This window comes from Ictalurus furcatus, chromosome 12 (assembly GCF_023375685.1).
Source record: "Ictalurus furcatus strain D&B chromosome 12, Billie_1.0, whole genome shotgun sequence".
NCBI lineage: Eukaryota > Metazoa > Chordata > Actinopteri > Siluriformes > Ictaluridae > Ictalurus > Ictalurus furcatus.
In genome coordinates, this window is record NC_071266.1 from 1138074 (window position 1) to 1164647 (window position 26574).

Here is a 26574-nt window from a genome sequence, read left to right on the forward strand (position 1 = left end):
CTTGAACTCTACTGTACTATAAATGGGATTGTTTCTATGTTTTCATTGTACTATAAAACTTGGAAAATAAACCTGCCTTAGTTAAGCAGATTACAGAGTAATGTTTTCTATTTATTTATTTTTAAATATTATAATTGAGGGGAACCATGGCAACTTTAATTTTAATATAACACAGTTTGGTATAATGCAACGTTTATTTTCGGCCTACGGCCCTCAATAAAGTTTGGTTTTTGGCCCTTCACAGGAAAAGGTTTGGGCACCCCTATACTAGACAAACCAGTAAGTTATTCTATAGAGGTTTGTGTAAAAAAAAAAAAAAAAAAAAAAAAGTTGGGGTCTATAAACGCAATTAAAAAAAAAACATCCTCTCACATTCAACTGCTTTTATTTTAATATTATTTATTTATTTACTAACCTTAGCAGCTCCACAGTGCTTTACACTGCGTCTCATTCACCCATTCACAATGGTAGCAGAGCTGCCATGTAAGGTGCTAACTTGCCATTGGGAGCAACTTGGGGTTCAGTGTCTTGCCCAAGAACACTTCAGCATGTGGAGTCACGTTTGCCGGGAATCGAACCGCCAACCCTACAATTAGTGGACAACCCGCTCAACCAACTGAGCCACATCCGCCACCAACTTAAACATTTATTAACATAAAAACATTCAACAACTGATCAAGTTTCACAGACATTTGACGAACAGAAATGGAATAATGAGTCCCTGAACAAAGGGGAGGTCAATATCAAAAGGAACAGTCAGTATCTGGTGGCCTTCAGCTGATTTAAGTACTTACAGTGCATCTCATCTTCATGGACTGCACCAGATTGGTCAGTTCTTGCTGTGAGATGTTCCTCCACCAAGGCATTTGCAAGCTCTCCATCACGTCTGGGGGACACACATGGTTACATGTAATTTCCCACTGCAAGGACGATCAGCTGTCCTTCCTGTCTCCCTGTAGCACAGTGTTAGGTGTCTTACATTACAGACATTCTAGTGTATTGCTCTGGACACATCTGCAGTGCTCATGTTTCCCTGCAGCAGGTCTATGGCATGTTCACGCAGGTCAGCAGGAACCCTAGGCTTCTTTCTTCTGGTGTTTTTCAGAGTCAGTAGAAAGGTCTCTTTAGTGTCCTAAATTATTGTAACTGTGACCTTAATCGCCTAGCGCCTGTAAACTGTTCCGCAGGTGCATGTGCAATAACAGTTTATGGTTCATTGAACAAGCACGAAAAACATTGTTTCAACCCTTTCCAATAAAGACCTGTAAAGCTTATTTTACAAAATTATCTTTAAAATACAGTCTCCTGAAAAAGGGACGTTTCTTTTTTTGGCAGAGTTTATTTAAATCTGAGATATTCCATTTGGTTTCTGCTTTTCAACAATATTTTATTCAATAAATATATAAAGATATACAACACATTTTATGATTCTATAGATGGAAAACAAGTTTACATGGTGAAATAATTTTCAACAGCACAAATCAGCATCAAAGTAAATGAAAGGTTTCAGCAAAATTTCAAGAATAGGAGTCCTTTAGCAAAACCTTTAGATTTGGCATGTACATAAGGAAACGGAACGGCATGTCAACAGAATGCAAGCTGGGGAGGCTGTAAATAGGAAAGACGACAGCGAAAACGAGTAGCTCTGCACATAAACAAGAAATCTAAATAACAAAACACGTGTCATATAAATTGCTGCTTATAAATTTATTTTTTAAACAAGAGAAAACCTAACGATAAAATAACCAATGCAACGGGATGAACCCAGAGGCATAACTAATAAAAAGAAAAGAATATTAAATGAATCGGTATCCCAAACCCCTTTTGCAAAACACATTCGTACTTAAAAAGCAGACACACATTCATCATTCCTTGGGAGTCTAGAACTTTCTCGTAAAGTAAATCATGAAATCACTAGTAGCATTAAATATCAGAGTCACTCAGTTACATGCTTATACAAGCATATTAGAAAAAAAAATGTAATTCACAATGCATGTTTCAAAAGTTCTTTACAAAGAGGGCACTTCAAGAGATTTTTCAAAACCAACACATAAATACGCTTGATGAGCTTTGGTCATGGTTATGACTATTTCACTCAAGTGCTTATATGCTCAATACAGTAAGGGACAAAGAAGTCCTATATTCAATGAAGCAATTTTCATAAAGAAATTAGTGTTTGGATAACCTTGTGTAAATAGTTGCGGAAGAAGAAACGAATAAATCGTAAACCTGTAAAATGAGTGTCAATTTTTTGTGGACATACATGTATAATCTGTTCACTTTCCCATCTGAAATAATATACATAATGAGTACAGGGTTCTTTGCCTTTTGTTTGAGAATGAGATGTGGATAAATACTTCACTTGATAGTGGATCGTCCAGAAAACATACTTTTTACTCTACGTCCACCGATGAGGAAGAGCACTGAGATATAGGCAGCTTAATATTCATCATGCTTGATGACTTGACCATGCTTATGCGGAAATTCTAAAAGTGTGACAGGATGTATAGAGTAGTAGCATTTGTTTCAATAGTTGCAGCATTTTTTACTTTTCTCATTCATACTTATCAGTTCAAATGGCTTTTAAAAAAAACACAAAAAAACCAACCCATCAACTCTAGCTGGTTTGACCAGTTGCAACTGTATACATGTGTGTGTGTGTGTGTGTGTGTGTGTGTGGGGGGGGGGGGGGGGTGTTTTTGTAACCATCAGCAGGTATTAATTAGCTGCCCAAGCCTCCAGATCCTTCATATCATCCTCTTCCTCCTCTTCTTTTTTCTTTGCTGCTATAGGAATACATATAAAACATGCTCATTAGCTTTGTAGAAACGACACAGTAATTAGGTGAGTAGAACTAGGTTGTGAAGCTGTATAATTGTTAGTGTGTTACAGGTGTTAGTGTATTTAGCAAGCAGTAGCAATTATGGCTTGCTAAATGTGACAAAAGTTAACATATAACATAATATAGATATATAACAAAACATAAATGATACAAGAAGTCATAATTGAAATGCATCAAATCACAATTATTTAACTTTAAATATAAATATTACCCATACACAGTGACTGTGCACAATTTCGGTGTGATTTTCTATTCACGGTTTAATTTTCCTTTTCTAAAATCACCAACTGGATTATCACCCACTTTCTAATAACCCGGTGTAAACTATTTATTTTGCCTTTCCTGTTTTTCTCTTTTTATAGTCACCCACTACAAACACTGGGTGATTATAGAAAAGGCAATTATATGGTGAAGTTTTAATCGCTCAATATACAGTAATAAGATAGGAGTACTTTTAGGCATCACATGAAATTCCACTACTTTCTTTTTGGAGATGGATGCAAAAGGTATAGTGGCATACATCAAGACAAGGCTGTCTGTTAAGCTGGTCTCTTGAAAGCTGCTGTTGTTGGGCAATTTACATATTCCTCTATGCAATACTGTTTATGGCTTTTTCTACACTAGATATTTTTGTAGAGCAAAAGTACTGGTTGGGCATCTTTTGTGCTAGTATGAAAAAAGTGGCTCAGGTGACACAACCGGCAATGTTACCACGTCCTAGCTACATTTATTTTATTTTTTTTTTTATATGAGGTACATTTCGTCCATAACAAGCAAACAAATTTGATCGTGAAAACAGGAAACGAGGCAATACGTCAGCAACGACTTGAGTATTGCCATCAAACTGGGTATATCTCCTTTTTGAACAAGCACGGATATTCCTTGCTTGCAACTCTCTGTCTTTTTATAGTTATCGATAATTTTCACTTCAGGTCAGACGATATACAAGGGTTTACCTTTAAGCCTTATAATGATAGTGAAGTTTATGATTTATGATATCTGACACATGAGCAGCTACCTCTGCTGCTCAATTGAATAAAGAAACAAAGACTATACTTAGAACAACTCTGCTATGACCAAGTTTGGGTAGTACTTCCTCCAGCTACGCAGGCAAGAGAGCTGGCACATATGGTCATGTGAAAAAATAAGTACACCCCATGGAAATTGTTGGCTTTTTTGAGATATTTGGACAAGCAAACATTTGATCATCTTTGTGCCTATTAATTACCTTGATATTCTTGAACAAAACCACAAGGAAAATTTGCTTTATCAATCATTTATTCAACAGAAATATCAACAGAGGTGATATTCTTCTGTGGAAAAAGTAAGTACACCCTTGGCCTCAGAAGCTAGTATTGCCCCCTTCAGCAGAAATAACTTCTTGTAGGTGTTTTGCATAACAGTCCACCAGGCTTGCTGGAATTTTTGACCACGCTTCCATACAATATTCTTTCAGATGCAAGATGTTTGAGGGTTTTTCTTGCATGTACTGCCCGTTTCAAATCCACCACAACATTTCAATGGGATTCACAGTTGGCCTTTTACTAGGCCATTCCATAACCCTCCATTTCTTCTTTGTGAATTTGCTAGTGTGATTAGGTCACAAAGGCCCAGTTGGAATTAGATAACTTTTTTTTTGTCATTACAAACAAAGGTTGGTGTGTTCAATACTTTTTCCCCCATGTCATTCCACTTTATTACACATAACTTCATTTATGGACTTTAATGTTTGAATTCTTTATATTTCCAGATTTCTTGAGTTAATACTGATGTCTGGTGAAAATTTCATGTGAATAGCCTCATTGGAAATATATTTACTGAAAAAAATGTTGACACGTCCAATACTTATTTCTCTCACTGTATTAAGTGACAGATTACCACATTCTTAACAGACGAGAATAACTGGGTATAAAGTACAATACATTCCGTGACTTTATTGAAAAGCTTCCATTAGCTTTCAAACTTCTACTGTTGTCCTTTTGGTCTGCAAAGTTTGGTGGCTCTTGTTGGTGTTGGGCTATGCATCTTCGCTAGCTCTTGATACTCATAGTTTCATAATGTACTATTAAGTGTAGCATCCGTTTAGCTGGTACAAACTTTGCAAATAGCTATGGGCATTAGCTGGACGGTTAATCATCCGGGGCTGAGCCCAGATTCTTCATCAAAATAGTTTTAAAAACATACATCCAAATTGACTGCTGCCATCCTTTTTTTTTCTTGCATGTGAGGGAAAATTGCTTAAAAAATTTTAAAATTGGACAAAAAGTTGGATTTATCATAAAACTTTCAACGGGCTTTATCACTGTTTGCAGGACTACCAGACCGATAAAATATAAAACTTTTTGGCTATCCAACACGAGACAAGGTTAGTGTCACTAGTCAAGCGGAGGTACAACTAAGCTATCATTGCATGGGTTTAGCTGGCTACAGTGCTATGCAAAGTACATTAGCTGCCGCTATGCTCTGCTCATATCATGTTCACTTAGATCTCATACAGACATTTACACATCTTGTTTCCCAGCATGAGAGGACTTTAATGTTTCATTTTCAACCCCTTTACTGGTAAAAAAAAATAAATAATAATAAAAAAAAAGGCGTGTATCCATTTTTCCCCCTCACATTTACTGTGAGAGCTAGTGTTTGTCAGAATTGAGACCTTTGAGACAATACGATAATAAGAGAAGTATTTCCACGTATATTCCTGTAAACCCTGTCTGACTGGTTTTGCATCTGTTCACTGAAGATACAAAATTATAACACTGCCGTCTTATTTTACTAACATTCAGTTACGTAATGACAAAACGCTCCAAGTGGATAATTATTCGTGACTAAAGGAGAATTATGACCCAGGCCAGGTTATGCCCCTGCAAATAGCACCGGCTTGGTCTGAGATCAATACAGTGAAACAGACTGTCAACAAGTTTCACATCAAGTGCACGTTGTTTTTTCAGCGCACATAGCAAAATTTCGTTTGCATGTTTTGTGTCGTTGATTGGCCCTCTGTATCAGCCAGGTGAAAAATATTATCTACCACATATTTAGCCCTTAAATTGACTGAAAGTGATCAATAGCAGATCGATGCTCCCATTTGTTTTGAATGTGATGCAGACAGAATAAACATACACCAATCAGCCATAACATTAAAACACCTGTAAATGGGGTGGGATATATGATGCAGCAAGTGAATAGTCAGTTCTCAAAGTTGAAGGACTGGTGAACCGGTGGCAGGGTCATGGGCACGCAAGGCTCATTGATACGCATGGGGAGTGAAGGCTAACCTATCTGGTACAATCCCACAAGAGAGCTACTGTAGCACAAATTGTTGAAAAAGTTAATTCTGGCTATGACAGAAAGGTGCCGGAACACAATGCATTGCAGCTTTTGGTATGGGGCTGTGTAACCACAGACTGGTCTGAGTGCCCATGCTGACCCCTGTCCACCGCTGAAAGCACCTACAATGGGCATGTGAACATACAAACTGGCCCATGGAGCAATGGAAGAAGTTGGTCTAGTTTGACGAATCATGTTTTCTGTTACATCATTTGGACGGCCAGGTGTGTGAGCCAGAGCTTCCGCTAAGAAATTTTGGTGCCAACTTGTCTAGGAATGAAAGTTTACCGGACAAACTGCAGGTGTGCAGTTGCAAACGTACTTTGTGTAGTGTATGTCTGCTTCATGTTAATATTTTTATCGGACATTTTGAATTTTTAACGGTCAAAAATGGGTATTTAAAGGCTAACGGAAATTCTGTTGTGTGCATTGCTTACCTGTGGAAGAAATGTCACTAGGATGCATTATGGATATGCACATGGGAAGAAGGCAAGCCGGTAGAAGCACTGTGAAAACTTGGGTCCTGCCACTGATGTGGATTTACTTTGACACATACCATCTACCTAAACATTGTTGCAGACCAAGTACACTCAACATGACAAAGAGTTCAAGGTGTTGACTTGGCCTTCAAATTCCCCAGATCTCGATCCAGTCGAGCATCTGCGGGACGGGCTGGACAAACGTGTTCGATCCATGGAGGCCCCAAATCGCAACTATCAGGACTTAAAGGATCTGCTGCTATGTGTTGGTGCCAGATACCACAGCAGACCTTCAAAGGTCTTGTGGAACCCATGCCTCAACAGATCAGAGCTATTTTGGCGACACAAAGGGGACTTGAACAATATTAGGCAGGTGGTTTTAATGTTATGGCTGATCAGTGTATACACTACTTTGTCCATTTGTCTGTAAAAATATTTTCATTGTGAACTTCATAAAAAAGTTAAAACCTGAAAATTCTTGCTTTTCTGAATAATGTAGCCTTGTAGTCTCTGGAAATAATATTATTACATAAATGCATGTGATTGGCTAAGCCATAAAAGCTGCGTTGGTTTAATTAAAAAAACAAACAAACAAAAAAAAACAAAAAAAAACAAAACACACCCCACCCACATTCTGATCAGGCATTGACAATAACATAATAGGTTAAATATGAACTGCTGGCTAATAAAGAACGCATAGAATGATAATAGACTAATTATGTGGAATTCTTTATTCATAGACAGGTACATTCTAAACCACAACTTGCAACCAACTTTAAAAATCAAACAAAAAACCTGAAACATAAGTACAAACCCTGAGTAATAACTACCTGGTCTAGAAGGTAGGGATGTGGAGGGTACATTTGGCAGCAGTATATTCTCTGGGCCTCCGATCTCCAGCAGGTTCTTATCTAGCTCCATCTGCTCCAACTCCTCCAATTCAGCCAACAACTCGTCCTGGACCAATAACACGGACATAAAGTTAGCACAGAATCAACAAATACTCTAACAAAGCTCAACATCAACAAAAAAAAATGATGTGCAATATTTGACTTTAGAGAACAGGAAAACGCATTCAATATTTGTCTTGCTCTTACCTCATCAAATTCCTCGCCAAACCCAACAGGCTTTGAAATTGCATCGGAGATTTCTTGTGCCAACTCCTGCTGCTCTGTCATATCCTGCATGAGTTCATCAACTTTGTCTATGTCCCTGCGGGACAAGAAACAGACCACAGATTTCAGTAACAGGCATCATTTTAATTACATTTTACTACTGGGCTTCTGTAATCACTGAGAGAAGGCTTTCTAAGTCCACTTAAGTTGATTAATCATGGATTACATACACAATTTGACGAAAACGTTTGTGGAAACCTGACCATAACACTCGTATGTTGTTGAGGCGAGGGAGTGGTTGAGCGCCGGTTTGTGAAAGTGAGAGAGTGAACGGTTAGGATGAGACTGCACCTGTGGAGGATTTTCCCAACGAGTGTTTTGTGTTTCAGTGATCGGTGGCGAGGAGAGATAAGAGCCAAAGCTACAGAGAGCGCCGAGCTGCACAGAACAGTGTGTATACATTTATGCTGGTGTGAGCCTCGGAGTTAGTGGATATTAAAAAAAAAAATCTACACACCCCTGTTAAAATGGCAGGTTTTTGTGAAGTAAAAGAATGAAACTAGATCAATCATGTCAGATCTTTTCCAGCTTTAATGTGAAATTACAATGTCTGAAAATTTAGTGGGAAAAACAATCAGAAACATTTGATGGGAAAATAGGAGTAATAAAAATGTTACAATAACCTGGATGCATAAGTGTGCACACCCTTTTATAACTGGGGATGTGGATGTGTTGAGAATGAACCACTCACATTCAACCTCATGTTCAAAAGTAATTATCATACAAATGATTAATGAAATTATTCTGATTAACCCCAAATAAAGTTTAATTAAAAAACTTACAATAACGTAGTTGCATAAGTGTACACACCCCTAAAACCTTTGGATTTTATTACACCACTCAATCTTTTTGGGTAAGAGCATCAGTATGGCACATGCTTTTCCTTGGAAAAACATTACAGATCCATCAAATTGTAAGGGCTAGGTCATTCAGAAACTTTGACCTTATTTTGGTCATGCCATTCCTTTGTTTATTTAGTTGAATGTTTTGGGTCATTGTTGTGCTGAAAGGTGAAATTCCTTTTCATCTTCAGCTTTCTAGCAAACACCTGAAGGTTTTGCACTAAAACAAACTGGTATTTGTAAGTATTCATGATTCCCTCCACCTTGATAAAAGCCCCAGTTTTGGATGAAGAAAGGCAGCCCTAAAGCATGATGCTGCCACCTCCATGCTTCACTGTGGGTATGGTGTTCTTTTGGTGATGTGCTTTTGCACCGTACATAATTTTTGGAACACATCTAATCACATGGTTTGGGATGATTTAGTTGAGACTGGATGTTTTTTGTAGAAAGGGCTTCCGTCTAGCCACCCTACCACATACCCCAGACATGTGAAGCATGAAAGATTGTTGCCACATGCAGAGAGCAATCAGTACTCCTCAGATATTCTTGCAGCTCCATTAATTTTGCCGTAGGTCTCTTGGCAGCCTCCCTGGTAAGTTTTTGCCTTGTCCTTTGATAAATTTTGGAGGGACGTCCTGTTCTTGATGATGTCACCGTGATGCCCCATTTTCTCCATTCGTTGATGATGGCCTTTACGGTGTTCCATGCCACATCTAATGTTTTAGAAATTCTTTTATACACCAATCCTGATCGATTCCTTTCAACAAGTGAGACACCACGCATGTTTTGTAAGATCTTTGCGGACCATGGCTTCAGCAGTCAGATGAAACCAAGAAGATGCAAAGAAAATCCTACAGAAACATCTGGTCTTTATTGGGGTTAATCAGAATAATTTCATTAATGGCAGCTGTATGATAATTACTTTTGAACTTGAGACTGAATGGACGTGGTTCATACTGAACACAGCCACATCGGAGAGAGAAGCCCAAGTAAAGGAACGAGCACCCCATTCCAGATTTAGTCCCCCATTTGTTGTTAGAATAACCCCCATTCTTCTGAGAAGGCTTTCCAATATGTTTTGGTGTTGCTGTGGAGATTTGCCCATTCAGTCAAAAGAGCATTAGTTAGGTCAAGTGAGGAGGTCTGATGTGCAGTAGGCCTAAATTCAACCTAAAGGTGTTCAGTTGAGTGGAGGTCAGGTCTCTGTGCAGGCCACTCCTGTTCTTCCAACCTTGGCAAACCATGTCTTTATAGACCTCACTGTGCACAGGGGGCATTGCTATGCTGGAACAAATTTGGGATAGGCCACTTAGTTCCAGTATTGTGACGCTATACAAAGACATACTATACAACTGTGTGCTTCCAACTTTTTGGGAACAGTTTGGGGAAGGAGCACATATATGTGCGATGGTCAGGTGTCCACAAACTTTTGGCCATACAATGTATATTAATAGAATAATATAACAAGTAACAAAGCTTTACAAACTATGAAAGAAATGAATGTTGAACCTAGAAGTTAATCATAGCTTTAAAAAAAACAACAATAAAGTTACCACTTCAATTAGCTATCTTAGTGACATTTGAGATCTATAGACCATCAGGACACATATATAAATATTTAATCAAAGTGCTGCTCATCTTTTTCCAATCACATAATCAACATCCGATAATGTAAACCTGCTGGGTTTACAGATATAAACGAGCCGAGTTCAAATTTATTATAACAATATGAAATAAAGCAGATTTGGTCCTTTTTTGGTTTTTGCACTTAATCAGAAAATGCAGCTCAGCAAAAACTAAATGTCAATAGGATATCATAATTCAAAATTCAAATCACGCACATGTTATCATGAGCAGCTTTCATGGCCTTAGCAGCAAAACCCATGTTCTTGATGACCTCAGTGTTAGTGTTAGCATTCTCCAGCGCCTCCCTCTGGAACTCAATGGTGGACAACGTTCCATCAATCTGAGCCAACTGCTTCTCATATCGCTTCTTGCGCTTCAAAGCTTGTAGTGCGGCTGTTTGAAACATAAAAGGACAACTGATTATTACAGTTAAGGTACATCTCTGTGGTCCACAATAGGTTATAGCCACCTGAACGAGGCACTGTTTCATCCTAGTTTATTTTTTTTATGCTAAATCAAAACATGCCATGCCATCAGACTTCTTTGAGTAGTCTAATATTCAGTCAACCTGATGTCCAGGTTAACAAAGAGATTCAGGCTGAAGAGAGAAGAAATGTCATGCTGGTTATACACATTAACTAAATTGCCTGAAGGTGTGAATGTGCGTGTGCATGGTGCCCTGTGATTGCTGTTCCATCCAGGGTGAATTCTCCTGTTTAGTGCTCAGTGTTGTTGGGATAGGCTTGGAGCCACCACTACGCTGCTCAGGATAAGGTGGTTAAGGACGATGAATGGAATGAATGCATCTAATAGAATTTTTTAAAATATAATAATAATAATAATAATAATAATAATAATAATAATAACTGCAATTTGAAAAATGAGGACTAATAGGCTTGGGAGATCATGTAAAATGCCATCATCCCATCGTGCCCACTAACTATCACAGATGGACAATAGTATAACCTGTGGTTCTCAATTGAGAGAAGGACGGGCGTGGCCAGACATACAGTTCAATTCTATTGTTTTCACTATACACTGAAGACGTTTGGATTTGAGATTAAAAGGTGAATATGAGATGATAGCTAAAAAGTTCAGCTTTCATTTCCGCATATTTACATCTAGATCTATTAAACAACTTAGAACATGGCACCTTTTGTTTGAACCCACGCATTTTTTTTTCAAAGTAATCAAAAATATTGGAACACATGACTGATAGAGGTTTCTTGCTGCCAAGGTGTGCACTGTTTGATTGTTTAAAGAATTAATAGCTCTGAATGTCTACTCTTGGTGTGAACCCTAAGTTGTGCCTGTGAAGACTGCATTTGTTGTTAAAAAGGATAAACCAACATGCAGTCTAGAGAGCTGTCTTTGGGAGAAAAGCAAGCCATTTTGAAGCTGAGAAAAGAGGGGAAAATCTATCAGAGCCATTGCACAAACATTGGGAATAGCCAATACAACAATTTTGAATGTCCTCAAAAAGAAACATTTTGGTGATGTCAATGAGTCGCAGGCTTAATGTAGTTTTTGCAAGCAAGGGATATGAAGCCAAATATTAAGTGTTACTTTAATATTACTTACTTTAAGTTTACTTTAAGACCATCTGTTCCTATACTTTTGCTCACCTAAAAATTGTGTGGTCTGCCACCAAAGGTGCCATATTCAAAGTTGTTTAACACATCTAGATGTAAATTTCAGGAAATGAAAACTGAAATTCTGAACTATCGTCTCATATTCATCTTTTGATCTCACGTCACGTTTCAGAGATACCAGAGTGTTTAATTGTAACCAAACTGATTAATGACAAGTCCTCAGTGCACGTTTGGTATTAATTTAATCCATATTTCATGGTGAACAATGTGGTGACATCATAAATATTATATAGGTTTAGGAAACAACTTTTACAATACATGTTACAATGTGTGCTCTTTATAAAAAAATATATACAGTTCTTTTGCTTTTGCTATACACTGAAGACATTTGGGTTTGAGAAAAGATGAATTTGGACTAGGCGTGTCATGAACTACTTTTGTTGAACTATATATTGTCCCAGAAATAAATGTGACAAGCGATATAAATGATATAAAAAATGCAATATAAAATGATCTTAAAATGACAGTTATGTCACTGATACAATTATAATTTTCACTTAAATTTTTAAAAAATTCTAATTATATTTGAATTCTAAAGACATTATTAATCCCAAAGTTTTCCAGGGCATTAACATTTGACCGAGGCCCCCCCGTTTGCAAGATATCTTTAAAACACATAAAAAATACAGACTTCTGAATATATCCCCGCCCCCCCCCCTTTTTTTTTATTAATAATTACATCAGGAATTTTACACACACACACACACACACACACACACACACATATACACACACACATATACATACATACATACATACACACACACATATATATATATATATATATATATATATATATATAATATATATATATATATATATATATACACATACACATATACATATATATATATATATATATATACATATATACATATATACACATATATATATATATATATATATACACACATATATACACACACACATATATATATATATATATATATATATATATATTTATACACATATACATATATACATATATATATATATTTTATTATTATTTTTTTTTTCCCCCACACCAAATTGTTGAGGCTCCCCGGGCGCCCCCTGGCGGCCCCCACTTTGAAAACCACAATTAGGTTTGCAATGAATAAATGCAAACCTAACAGCAACATGATGTATGGTTCATTGCAAAGAACAAACCAGGCTGTTAACAAAGTGCATTTATTTTTAAAGTGCATAAAATTATAAAATTAAAAAAACGAGTTCCATTGTTAATTTTCACATAGTTTTTAGTCATAGTTTTTTTTGGTCTTCTGATGAAAATATCCTTTAAATTTAGTCAATATTTACAAAAGTAATTTTGATTCATTTTAGTCAATTTTACTCTGACAAAAGGGGCATAGAATATTAGTCAATGGCATTTTAGTTGATGAGAAAATGCAAAAATTAAACTAAATATTTTAGATATTAATGTAAACTGTAAACATGCATCAACAACAACAAAAAAATTATCCTGATCTCCTGAAATATTAACATTACAATGAATATATTATTGTAATACAATATTGTGAATTCTTTGATTTAGTTACTCTTCATTATCTGTGTTTTAGTGCGTTGTTATGGAAAGTGCGTATTCACAACCATTTTACCAAGAGCCTTAACTCTTTTTACCAGTGGCCAAAAAAAAAAGGAATTTTCACCTGTCTTGGGGGTTCAACATTGAATTTATTTGTGATGTCTCACACCACAGCAGTGGTTAATGGCTCATATGAAAGCAGACACTCAAAGCTTTAAGAAATGTGCAGGTTTTTCTGTTTACACCTAGCCACTTAGGGGCAATATATTCAGAATCCACCCCCCCCCACACACAAATGGTTATTTCTTCAAAATAAATGCTTATATCAATCCCATTCCTGCCCCAAATGCTTGTCCATAAGCATTCAGATTTGAAGGAGTTATCTTCAACAACTTAAAATTGAAGTTATCCAAACAGAGGTAAAAACATCCCCAAATGGCCCAAAGCCTAAAGAAATAGCAAACTTCTAGAAATAGTAAGCAATGCTAAAAAATATTTTCACAAAAGAACATGTCCAAATGGCACAAACCACCAACAAATGACAGGAAAAATATCTTTACTGAAATCAGCACCAGAGCCCTGTTAGCATCGTCACGTATAGGCATAGGCATGCAGAAGGTGCTGTTTCCACCTTCTATGACATGGGGTTGGATTTTAGGAGGCAAAAATAACAATTTACAACCAATATGAAAGTGCAATATATAAACTAATATATGCAAAACATGAACAAAAGCGCAGAAAAAACCTGGGAAAAAATCCATGAGCCAGAGTCTAGTGCGTTGGCTGTCCTTGTCATTATCCCCATTAAGTGAAACAAAGACAGTCCACTATAGTACACAGGAACACATCACAAGACCTGCATTTGTAAATAGTCTTGCTGTGCTTCTTCCTTTGAAGGCAGTACACAGTGTTTTCTCCCAGCTGAGGCTCTGTCTCTCTTGGCAGAGGTTGAGGTGTTTACAATTGTCACTGGATTGCATGGCCTCTTCTCTGCCACCTGTGACACATCACTGACAGCTACAGCAGTCACTGGCTCAGACACAAAGAACTTATGGTTTCATCACTCCCAAAATCCACAATTCTAGACCTTGTGGCTTTCATCGATGGCCAGGTTCTGGTGAGGCTGGTAGTACACCCTGCATGTTAATAAGAGCTGCTTCCTGGTGTGCTTCACATGAAAGAGCCAATCATAACCAGTGGTGCCTTTTAGCCAGTCATTCTACTCATCATCTTTGACGTTGCTCACGTACAGGATCCAGAATATTGCCTGAAATCTGTAGAATGCCAGGACAGAGGTTGGGAATGCAAAATTATGTAGCTTATTCTTTCTCCACAAATCTCAAAATCTTGATGGCTTTATTAGGCCACAGTAAATGAATCTTCAGGCTAGTTACAGGACTCCATGGTGTCTACATACGCTTCTGCTTTTACTCTGCATACAGGTTTGTGTTGTTGCAGAGACTGTGGCTTTACCAAAAAATAGCTAGAACAGCTCTTGAGTACCCTAGGAGTGTGGGCAGGAGAAAAGTGATGTTGTACAGGAGGCACATCACGCTTTATATTATGAAACCTGTCCTGTTCAGGCTGTGTTGTAGGTGCAGAAGCACTGGCTCTCCTAATGGCTCAAATGAGTGACACATGAGTGACCTCTCTTGGGTAGGGGTAGATGGAGCTGTCAGTTTTGCAGTGGAAACCTCCATATGGGTGTTGGGAGAGAAGGCCTCAAAAGAAGTGTGAGGAGGATCAGGAGCATTTTCTTCTTCTTCCCCTCTGTAACAATAAATAATCCATGAATACAAAGTAAGTACCCAAAATCAACTGTAGTAAATGCTAAATTGGTTATAATATTTACAGAATAATTCTCTAATGTTTATATATAGCTATCAAAGAACTTATGCTGGTGCATATGCTGTTGTTTATTATTACGTGAAGGGCAAGATATAAAACATTTCTATGCCACATGTGGAATTAATGCAATGCCATGTCACGTGGGGGAAAAAAGCAGCGCTGTGCCACGTGTAGAAAAAAGAAATGCGCCGCGTATGGAAAAAAGAAATGCACAGAAAAATGAAACACGCAGCCGCGCGCGTGAAAAAAAGACACGTACGGAAAAATGAAACGCGCAGCCGCGCGCAGGGAAAAAGGAAGCACACAGAAAAATGAAACGCGCAGCCACGCGCGGAGAAAAAAGAAACACACAAAAAAGAAGTACACAGTGTCGCGCGTGGAAAAATATGCAGCGTCATGTTACGTGTGGAAAAATATGCAGTGCCATGCTACATGTGAAAATTACTTTACATTGTACCCACAAAACGCAGTGACATGCTACCTGCAAAAAAGGCATTTCCATACCACAAGCAAAAAATTAAAAACAGAAAGCAACAGATCTTACGTACATTTCCAGGACCGGGTCCAGTGCATGCTGAAATGCTCTTCAGCTCAATCCATGTTGTCTTCCTCCAAAAAACCCTCCAATTCCTCTCCAGAGTCAATCCGAAATAACTCTTCCAAAACCTCTGACATACTCCGGCTTTTTCGGGAACAAGGTCGCTATGACATGCTAATAAATCATAAATTAAAATAATAAAATGGTGTGCTGAGCGAAAACCAAGAGAAAACTAGCAATCAGAAAAAGCAAATGCTGCAGGGACTAAAACATCAAAAAACAAATGTGGCGCTACAAGTTGATTGGCCTGTACCTGCTGACTGACAGCACAGACAGCTCCAGACCAATAGGTGGATGTGTAAAAAGTGTGGGAGGAGTAACTTATGCATGGGGTAGATCTGACTCTGAATGGTCAATCGTGTCAAGTGAGAACTTGTTTGAAAGCTTAAATTGGTCTACAATTGGTCCATGTGGGTGTCAATCAAGTAAGACATGTTCAGCATAGCCAAGGCAGATTTTCGCCTTTTCAAAATATTTTCGAATGTGCGTCACTGCAATGTACGGCAAATTACCAAATTCCAGAGGGGTGGGATACTGAAACACTTAATGCAATTCAAAGATGACATAACTAAATGTGGATCTTTGCGTTTGTTTTCTTCAATTAAGCGGATGGATTATATACCGATGGAAATGTGCCTGATTTACAAAACCGGGAACAAACTGGATTTTGGTTTATGTAGGTAATGTAAAGTAGTAATCTTTTATAAAAGTCTGATCTTGGGTTTAAATGCTATAATTTTTGTGGCAGTTGTATAAGGTGTATTACTATCAAAAAGCTTTAGTTGTGTGGTCCGTTTTATCTCTGTGCCAGTGTTCTTGTGGAGAGGTGTGAATTGTTTGCCCAGCAGGGGACTCAAACCCTGACCCTTTCCCATCCAGCAGCAGCTAAATACAGGGTCACCACACTGCACACACAGAAAGCCAACAGTGACCTGACTGATCTTTTATCACTTTCAGTGACTACATTTATAAGACAATAATGTGATTATGGTGTTTACATGAGTTGCTTTTATAATATTGCTTTAATGTTCCCGTTTTACATGATCTAGAACATCGATCGATTAACGACACACGTCATTACGTCACGCCGTCCCCTCCAGAATTTCACGTATCGACATACAGTTACATTATGGTACCGTATACAGTTTTGCGTGTTCCATTTTTAATTTTACAAAAGCTTCAAGTGCAGGTAATCATGTCACGCTATATGTGCAAATAGACGAGTGCTTGTAGCCGTGCGTCCGAAAAGACATTTACCTACTATACAGCAGCTGAAACAAATGTATTTTGGCTACTATATAGTAGGTAAGTACGCGGTTTGGGATGCAGCCGTGCTTTACCGTCAGACGGTTGAGCGCTGCCGTGTGTGTACGTGTCCTGTCGCAAAATGCGGTGAAAACTCCCACACAATGTTAAGTGTGATTAAGGTGTGTACATGTCTATAATGCGACTAAAACAGGAATACTCCACGTCTTAATTCCATTTGTGTTTACTACGAGTATGACTTTAGTCTGATCAAGGTAATCAAAAATTGCTGTTTACATGGTAGTTTCTTAATCAGAGTATCGTCGTAATATGGGATTATTGTTGTCCATGTACACGTACTGAATGATAAAATAATTCATTTGTTTATACTGACTGAACATGTCTGATAAGTCGATTTCAGATACCAGTGTACTGGTAAAAAAAAAAAAAAAGGGTTTGTTGAAGTTCACTTGTGTGTTTGTGTCATTTTGTGCAGAAGCAAGTTGTAATAGTACGTTTATGTTGTGCATGTCTGATTAATCTCATGTGCGTATAGGATGTGTTTGGGTGGGTTAATTAACTCGCTAGTAAAGCACTTCAGTTTACTGGTTTTCGTTTACCGTTCAGCTTCAGCTCACAAAGCTGAAACCACGACATTAATGACTGTGACTGTATTATTGAAACACTAGAACTATTCTTTTTAGGTTTTTCATTTTTAGTTACATTTACATTGTTAGTGCATCTTGCATGTCGTTAAAATCATTTCGTTAAAATCCGTGCTAGTGCTTGCTACACATCTTAAATTTGAATGCACAGTTTTTGCATCCGAATATGCATCTTCACCTTAAATCCGACAAACATTCACAGTTTGAATTTTAATTCAACAGCCGTAGAGCAGACAGGAGGACAGAAGCAGCACGAAAGGATAAAATGAAGCTGACGTTCATTCTCGTGTGATCAAACATGAACGTAACCACAGTGGGTAATATCGAGGTCAGCAAAAATAATCGAGGTCATGTCCATATACATGACAAGGAGTCGATAAAGTAATTTCAGTAGGGCTGCAACAACTAGTCAAAAAAAATCAATAAACAACGAATTTCATTAATGATTAGATGGGTTTGTGATGTCACTGTGGTCAACCCCCCCCCCCCCATCAGTGACATCACTTTACAATGGTGAAAAACGTCTGAAAAACAGCGGAGGTCAGAGTGAGCTGCTGCAGGAAAAGTGTACAATTGGTTGTCCAAAACATGAGAACGTTTATTTTTCAGAAATATGTAATACTGCTTGGACGACCTACAAAAATGCATTTGATGAGTCGAATTTAGACACATTGCTTTAAAGAAAAAGAAAAAAAAAGTCTCCTGTCTCATGATGTCTCGTTTGATACCAGTTTTCCATACAGTGGATCTCTATTCACAACTTGAGTAGCATTTAGAGCTGCAACATAATAATAATAATAATAATAATAATAATAATAATAATCGATTATGAAAATCGTTGTCAACGAATCTCATTATCGATTAGATGGTCTACACGTGGCACGGGGAGATTTATTCATCACACAACTTTAGTATTTACTTTCAGAAGCGTGTTTTCAGAATAGAAGTAACGTGATGAGTAAATATCCCCCTTGCCACATTTAAGGTAATTAAAATATTTACATGCTGTTTACATGGTAGTTTCTTAATCAGATATTGTCTTAATCGGTTTAATATTGGATTATCGTTGCCCATGTAAACATACTGATTTATTTATTTATTTATGTTAAAATATAGGGCACTTTACTTTGACGTTGGATATTCGCGGATATGTGGAAATTAAGGGACCGTCTCTAAAGTTACATACGACATTGTTATACACGTTTCTAACTTCAACAGCATTTGAAGGGAATGACTTACAGTCACAAAACCAATTGTACGGTGTTCATCTAGGTGTCAGATATGAGAAACACCTTTTAGATTTGTGATATTTAACAAAATAAGCTATTAAATCACATGCAAATTAGACACGAATTTCACTGCAGAATGGGTTCATACACAAAATATACCATTTTTTAAAGCTCAATAGCATTTGAATTGAAAGACTTACAGTCAGAAATCCAACTGGAAAGTGTTCATCTAGGTGTCAGGTATGAGAAACGCCTTTTAGATTTGTGATATTTACAGACTTTTTCCCCCGTTGGAGTGGCATATTGCTTGGGAACCTGAGCAGATTCTCCAAAGAGAATAGTAAAGGAATAAAAAGAAGGGAAACAAATTGCCATGTGGAGCCGTGGTTCTCAATAGTGAAGAATCACATGTTATGCAGAAAAAGGTTCCTGCGGCCTGCAGATATCATTACAAAGATGTTTAACTCTCTGCAAGGAAGGTACACACAGCATCAGATGATGCATAATCTTGATAGTCTGTCTCAAGGAACATCTCCAAAGCAACAGACCATTGACCAACAAGAAGAGCAATGGGCCAAGAGATCACAAACTCAAAGACCAGCAAAGCATCGTTCAAAGTATTTTGATCCACCAGAAGCAGTGCCCCAACCAAAAAGACACAAGACAAAGCAAACATCTGAGGATCATTCAGAGGACACATCAGCCCAGGTATTATGCAGTTCTCAATCATGTCATAAAGCTTTTTTTCACATTGATTCATACCACCTTTTATATTATATTCAAATATCCCACTGCAGATCCAAGCTCTGTGGTCTAAGAAAGCATGTGAGATAGTCATTGCCATTACACAGTCAAAGGACTAAAAAAGGTCTTATATCCTGCATCATTCAGAGCTGAAAACACTCCAGACACATAAATGGCAGGTGGGGGAGGTAAGAAAAATGATTCATACCTTTGGGAAATGCATTGCTCTTATGACAATTGAAAAATAATCTGTGAACACAAAGGAATATATTAACTTACTTATTAATGATAAGTTTCCTGAATGTCAACGGGAATCATTGGATATTTTTGGTGAACACATTTTATAGTCCTTTTTTAATATACATGAGACACTGTTATATTACTCTATTCTATAGAGGATGTTCATCATTTGGTTGGCTTGAAGAATCATATTGAATAAATGTTCAGATGAGCTAAGACTATTCAAACACCAACCATCAAAACTCAAATATAAACTAACCCATAGCTGCAGGGGTTTCCTACGGGTACTCCGGTTTCCTCCCCCAGTCCAAAGACATGCATGGTAGGCTGATTGGCGTGTCTAAAGTGTCCGTAGTGTATGAATGGGTGTGTGAATGCGTATGTGATTGTGCCCTGCGATGGATTGGCACCCTGTCCAGGGTGTACCTGATGCTCCCTGGGATAGGCTCCAGGTTCCTCCGTGACCCTGAAAAGGAGTAAGCGGTATAGAAGATGCATGGATGGACTAACCCGTACAAGGCCATATGCTTTACACTGTGTCTACACCACACACAAGAGTCTGGAATAGTTGAATGTATGAATGAATGAATTCATCCATCCATCATTTTAACTCTCCGGCCAGACTTTTTCAAACCAACCTCAAAGTTTTTCTACAAGTTTTTCTACATCTTTCATCTTTTTTTTTATCTTGCACAGTATCTCCATGCAGCATCCAGCCAGGTGTTTGTGGTACACCCAGCAGGACATGATGAAGAAGCAAAATCCATGCATGCAGCCACTAGATTTCAGTAATATTTTTAGCTTGTTATATACTGTACTTACACAGATGGGTTACAAATTAGAAAAAACAGCATGACTGTGTGAAGAGGCCCACTTCTTTTTGATGCGTTTTCTTGTCATGGGGTATTGAACGGTGAATGATATGCTGTGTCCTTGTGTCCTTTTCTATCACCGGATCTTTAGTAAATTAAACAAAAAATTAGATTTAGGACCAAACTGTCAGCACTCTCCAGTATCATCTTGAAAATGTAAAAATTTAGAAATATATTTTGAAAACATGATGTTCTATCCCTCCTGTTGGAGTTCCAGAGACTTGGCATAGCTCTTGCACATCTCTGGATCCTTAACGATTATTTTCGTACAAATAAAATGACAGGCTTCGAGTCTTTTACATTGTGTAAGTATACTAATCTTCTCATAAGGTTTTTTTTTTTTTTAAATGCTGACAAATACTTACAATAATTTTACTTATTAACTTTTACTATAAGTAGCAAGCAATTCACAATAATTGTTAAGTGTAAAGTGAGTGAGATATGTAAAGACAATAATTACCATATACTACATATATAGGAAATTAGTAGTAATAGTAATAATCTTTTAATGCTTAATGTTATCCTGTCAATCATTTTGATTCGCTTAACACTTTTTTCCCCAAACATTTTGTGTTTTAAGCACTAAAGGAAAATGGATAATATTGCCTTCCTAATCATACCATTATATTTATACGGCCTGTAAAGAGAACAGAGAGCACAATGCAGAACATTCATTTAAAGTGTTTGTCATGCAGGTTGGATTTCCTCATTAAATTACACGACCTAAAGAAAAACAAAGAGTTTATCTTATAATAAACTCTGACACAGTTCTTATGAACTTGTGGAGCAGAATGTTGATTTACTTCAGTCTTGTAAGAACCCTGGAGTGTACCTAGACAACAATCCAGAATGGAGCGGGTAAATTGAGGCTTCACAGAGGAAGGGTCAGAGCAAACTGTACTTTATGTGGAGGCTCAGGCTCTTCAATGTTTGTTCAATGTAGATTATGCAAATAGTGTGTTGAATATGATTAATGGATTTAGATGTATGTGTTTTGTTTGTTTGTATGTATGGCTGCTGTGGTGAAACAATCTCCCATGGACAATAAAAAAAAACATTACCTTTAGGGATGCACCGAAATGAAAATTCTTGGCCAAAGCCGAATATAATGAAAAACTTGGCCGAAAGCCGAATCCCGAACACGTTTTTTCAATTTATTTTGCCATTTTTTTCACCACTGCATAAATTAAATAGTCAAAATGTCCTTTTTACTATTTTGTCTTGCTTTTCAAAGAAAAAAAAATCAATTACAAAAACTACAATTTCAAAATATTTATTTAACACTGAACATTTTTTTTTCATTCCAGCAGGCATAGGCTACCAACAAGGCACAATATAACTTTAAATAAATAAATGAGTAAAAGAAAAATATTTTGATGTGGTCATCTTTGAGCCTCTTGAATAGCCGATGTATATAACTGACTGCTGAAAGAATGCAACACTCTGTAGCCTACAACTAAAAAGTGCATTGACGAGTGCAGAAAATGGTTCTATTGGGTTCTATAGGGCTGATTATATTGGGGATATATACCGCTTGCGTCCCTGTACACCTCGCCGAGTATTAGAGTAGATATAGTAGAGTTAGATACGTTGTTAATGTTCTGTTCCCTTAAATAAACACGTCTTTACCTTCTTCCGTACTCTACTCCCTTACGTCTCGCGACGTGACCGAAACAAAACAAATGCACAGTAAACATCCGAAGAGCACGTAGCTCGTGCATGCGCGCGCCCCCTCATCGAGGTCGTGACATTCGCGCATCTCACTCTGGTTACTAGGCTATTTGGTTGCGTCATCAAACACGTCATTGTTCGGTCAAATTTATTTGGCCTTTTCACTTAAAGTGCTTTTTTTTGCTATTTTTGGCCGAATAATTTCGGTTGCCGAACATTCGGTGCATCCCTAATTACCTTATCTTGTCTTATGTAGATGACAAAAGAAGTTGTTGGTGCGTTTCCAAATATCCCTTGCCATTTGACTATAAACTCCTCCAAGGAGCACATGGAACATCTGCGACTGACAATGGCAGAGGAACTTCTGAAATCCTCAGGTAATTTATTACTTGTACAAAAACGCCTGTCATTTAGACTACGGTATAAACTATAGATAATCACAGAAAAACCACACATGTTGTAACATCATACTAAGTATTAGTATTAAGTAGTAAACATATGCTAATGCTATTTACAGTATGTACCATGTGTGAGAGTTTTCACTGCATTTTGCGACAGGACACGATCACACATGGCAGTTTTACGTTTTACGGCGAACAAGAGAGTTCGGCTGCATCCCAAACCGCATACTTGCCTACTATAGTCCTGTAGTAGGTGAAATACATGTATCTCAGCTACTATATAGACGGTAAGTACGCGGTTTGAGACGCAGCCCACGGCTTCAAGCAGTCGTCTATTAGCACGTACAGCACGACAAATAATTAACTGCACTTAAAGCGTACGTAAAAAAAAAAAAAACACCCAAAACTGTATACGGTTCCATAACGAAGACGAACGCTATGTTGATGTGGGAAATTCTGGAGGGACGTCGGACGGCGTGGCGCGGTGACGTAATGACGTATGCTGTTAATCAATCTATGTTCTATAACATGTAAAATGGGTACATGACAGGAGTATTCTAAAAGCGACTCATGTAAACACCTTAATCACATTATTATCTTAATCAGAGTAAGCTCAATAATTACATTACTGCTGTCCATGTAAACGGAGTCCATGTCAGAGACGCAGTTCAAAAGGGCTCTAAAGCTTGACTGGACGTGCTGCCTATGTAAATCATTTTGAATTCCTTTGGCTCCCAACCACAATCTAAACATGTACATAAAAAGAAAACGTTTGAAATATTAATACATTCATGGATCATCATTTCTTTTAATTATTTCATTAATAGGACGTCTAATTTTTTTTTAAGAAAACCATTCAATCCAGTACGGGTCATTTTGACCCCCTTTATGTATTCGTGAAGGGTTTTTTTGGTTCATGCAATGTAGGGTTAAATATCAAACATCTAAGAGGTGTGTATCATACCTGACACCTAGAGGAACACTGTACAGTTGGTTTTGTGACTGTACATCATTCAATTCAAATACTTTTGAGGTTTAAATTAAATTAAGGCATATTTTGTGTATGAGCCCATGCAGTGATAAAATACATGACAATATTTACATATGATTTAATAGTTTATTTTGTTAAATATCAGAAATCTAAGAGGTGTGTATCATACCTGACCCCTAGATGAACACTGTACAGTTGGTTATATGACTGTAAGTCATTCTCTTCAAATGCTATTGAAGTTAGAAACGTGTATAACAATGTCGTATGTAACTTTAGAGACGGTCCCTTAATTTCCACATATCCGCGAATATCGAACCTCCAACTTCACACCAACTTTATTCCAGCGTCTTTAATAAAGTTAGAAATAAATAATAAAACTAAACCGCTAACTTAATTCACTAGCCGAGTTATATCGCTCACGTTTGAATCAATTTAGCATTTCTAGCCATCACATATGAACTCCAACGCTAGCGCGTGTAGCTCTTTGCAGTCCTCCTTATTCTGGCAGGTTAAGATGAAAACCTCACCTCTTTTGTTCTTTGTACCGTTTCGCTTGGCCGTGAGGAGTTCCTGTTCCATCTTTTTCTCCAGAAATTCTTGCTTCTTCGTCAGCATCTCCTCTGTATCTCGAAGTCGCTGGATAGCCTCTTGAGGACTATAAGCTTTACCACCTTTCCCACTGCTACCGAATAATTTCACAAACAAAGACATCCTGGCTCTTAACAACAACGTGTGAAACTTCTGTGTAGGATCACAAGATCTTCTAGTTTGTATCCCAGCGTATAAAACAAACGCAGCGACGTTTAAACAAACAGAAATAGATGTGGTGGTGTTTTCTCTCCTAACTCTTCGCTAACCAGGCCCTGTGACGACAGAACCGTCACGTAACTACGGTGGCCGAGAAGTGCAAAACAAAATAACTATTCCGAAAACAAAACAACAAATTATAAACACATTAACAAATCAAAACATAAATGAATAAATCAGAAAACACAATAACAAGTCAGACAAAACAGAAAAGGTAGTGTGTATATATATATATATATATATATATATATATATATATATATATATATATATATATATATATATATATATATAATTACTTACCGCTGATTGGACGACACGTCTGTCAATCAAGATATACAAGAAGTACATCTTGTACAAGAAGTACAAGCCTGCCAGTACGGGAAAGCCAATTCGTGTGTGCGTGTGTTATAACTATAGCCGAATAACTATCCTGGTTCATGTAGCTCTGATCTTACAGTATTCCTTACTTCATTTAATGGGGAATAGTTTTTCCTCTAAACTGACCTGCGTCCTTTAGGTGTGTTTTTAGAGAGCGCAAGCTAATCTTTATGTCATGGTTTGTTAACAGCATATCCAAAATCACGACGTATGATTGTCCTTCATCAAAGTAGCGCTTAATAAATTCCATTTTCTCATTTCTTGCCAGTATAAACTTTTATTTTCTAACATTATAAAGTTTCGCTATGGGGAAAAAAATGGTTTAAAGTAAACACAGAAGTTTTCATATTTGTGTTTGTTTTGCACTTCTCGGCCACCGTACGTAACGGAATAATAGAACAAGCATATCCGTCTGCGTCCTGCAGGGTTACAAACCACGCCCCTTACAAGGTATCCATGCATCATTAGCATAAATACAACACATCAGTCTCTATAGAAAAATAATCAACACACAGTTGATCCACTGTTTACATAAAATAACAAGCCATGAATCTCGGGACGTTCAAAACACTAAGTATCTTTTAATTCTAATCAAATTAAAAAACGTTTCCATAGACAAAAATTCGTTTAACTATTTTTAACTATGTATATACAGTGCCTTCCACTAATATTGGCACCCATGGTAAATATGAGCAAAGAAGGCTGTGAGAAATTGTCTCTATTGTTTAACATTTTGATCGTTTTGTTTAAAACAATTTACAAAAATACTCTGCTCTCAGGAATATCAAACTATTGCAAACACAACACAGGTTTATAAAATTTATATATATATATAGCTTGTTTATATATCTTTGTTAAATATATGTGTGCAACACTTATTGGCACCCATATGATTTCATATGTAAATATATTTTAAGTATATTCCTATTGATATTTTACTTTTTTTTGTACACCTGGGTGACTAGGAACAGGAAATTGTTCACCCATGACTTCCTGTTTCACGGGGGTATAAATAGGTGGTAACACATAGGCCAAATTCCCTTACTTATTCATAACAATGGGTAAGAGCGAGGACTATAGCTGTGATGTGCGGCAAAAGGTTTTTGAGCTTCACAAAATGGGGCGTGTCTATAAGAAAATAGCACAAGCATTGAAAATGCTCATTTCCACCATCAGGGCAATAATTAAGAAGTTCCAGTCAACTGGAAATGTTATGAATCGACCTGGAATTGGACGAGTGTCTATATCGTCTCAACGCACTGTGAAGAGGACGGTTCGAGAGGCCAAAAGATCTCCAAGGATCACAGCTGGAGAACTGCAGAAGTTAGTTGCGTCTTAGGGTTGGAAAGTCTCCAAAACTACAATCTGAAGTCACCTACATCACCACAAGTTGTTTGGAAGGGTTTCAGGA

General features: G+C 37.4%; 1 protein-coding gene across 2 annotated transcripts; it reads right to left on the minus strand.

Annotated features, from left to right (window-relative positions):
- Nucleotides 1-379: 379 nt before the first annotated feature.
- LOC128615788 (charged multivesicular body protein 4b) lies at nt 380-24872 on the minus strand. 2 transcript variants are annotated; one of them, XM_053638121.1, is made up of 5 exons: nt 24503-24872; nt 10510-10687; nt 7749-7863; nt 7482-7608; nt 380-2783 (listed from the first exon to the last, which is right to left on the minus strand). In XM_053638121.1, the coding sequence occupies exons 1-5, from the start codon at nt 24684-24686 to the stop codon at nt 2719-2721; spliced, it is 669 nt and encodes a 222-aa protein (XP_053494096.1). In that variant the 5' UTR covers nt 24687-24872; the 3' UTR covers nt 380-2718. The 2 variants fall into 2 exon arrangements, with proteins under 2 accessions (XP_053494096.1, XP_053494095.1); XM_053638120.1 differs by having other exon boundaries at nt 380-2786; nt 24503-24870.
- Nucleotides 24873-26574: the final 1702 nt, after the last annotated feature.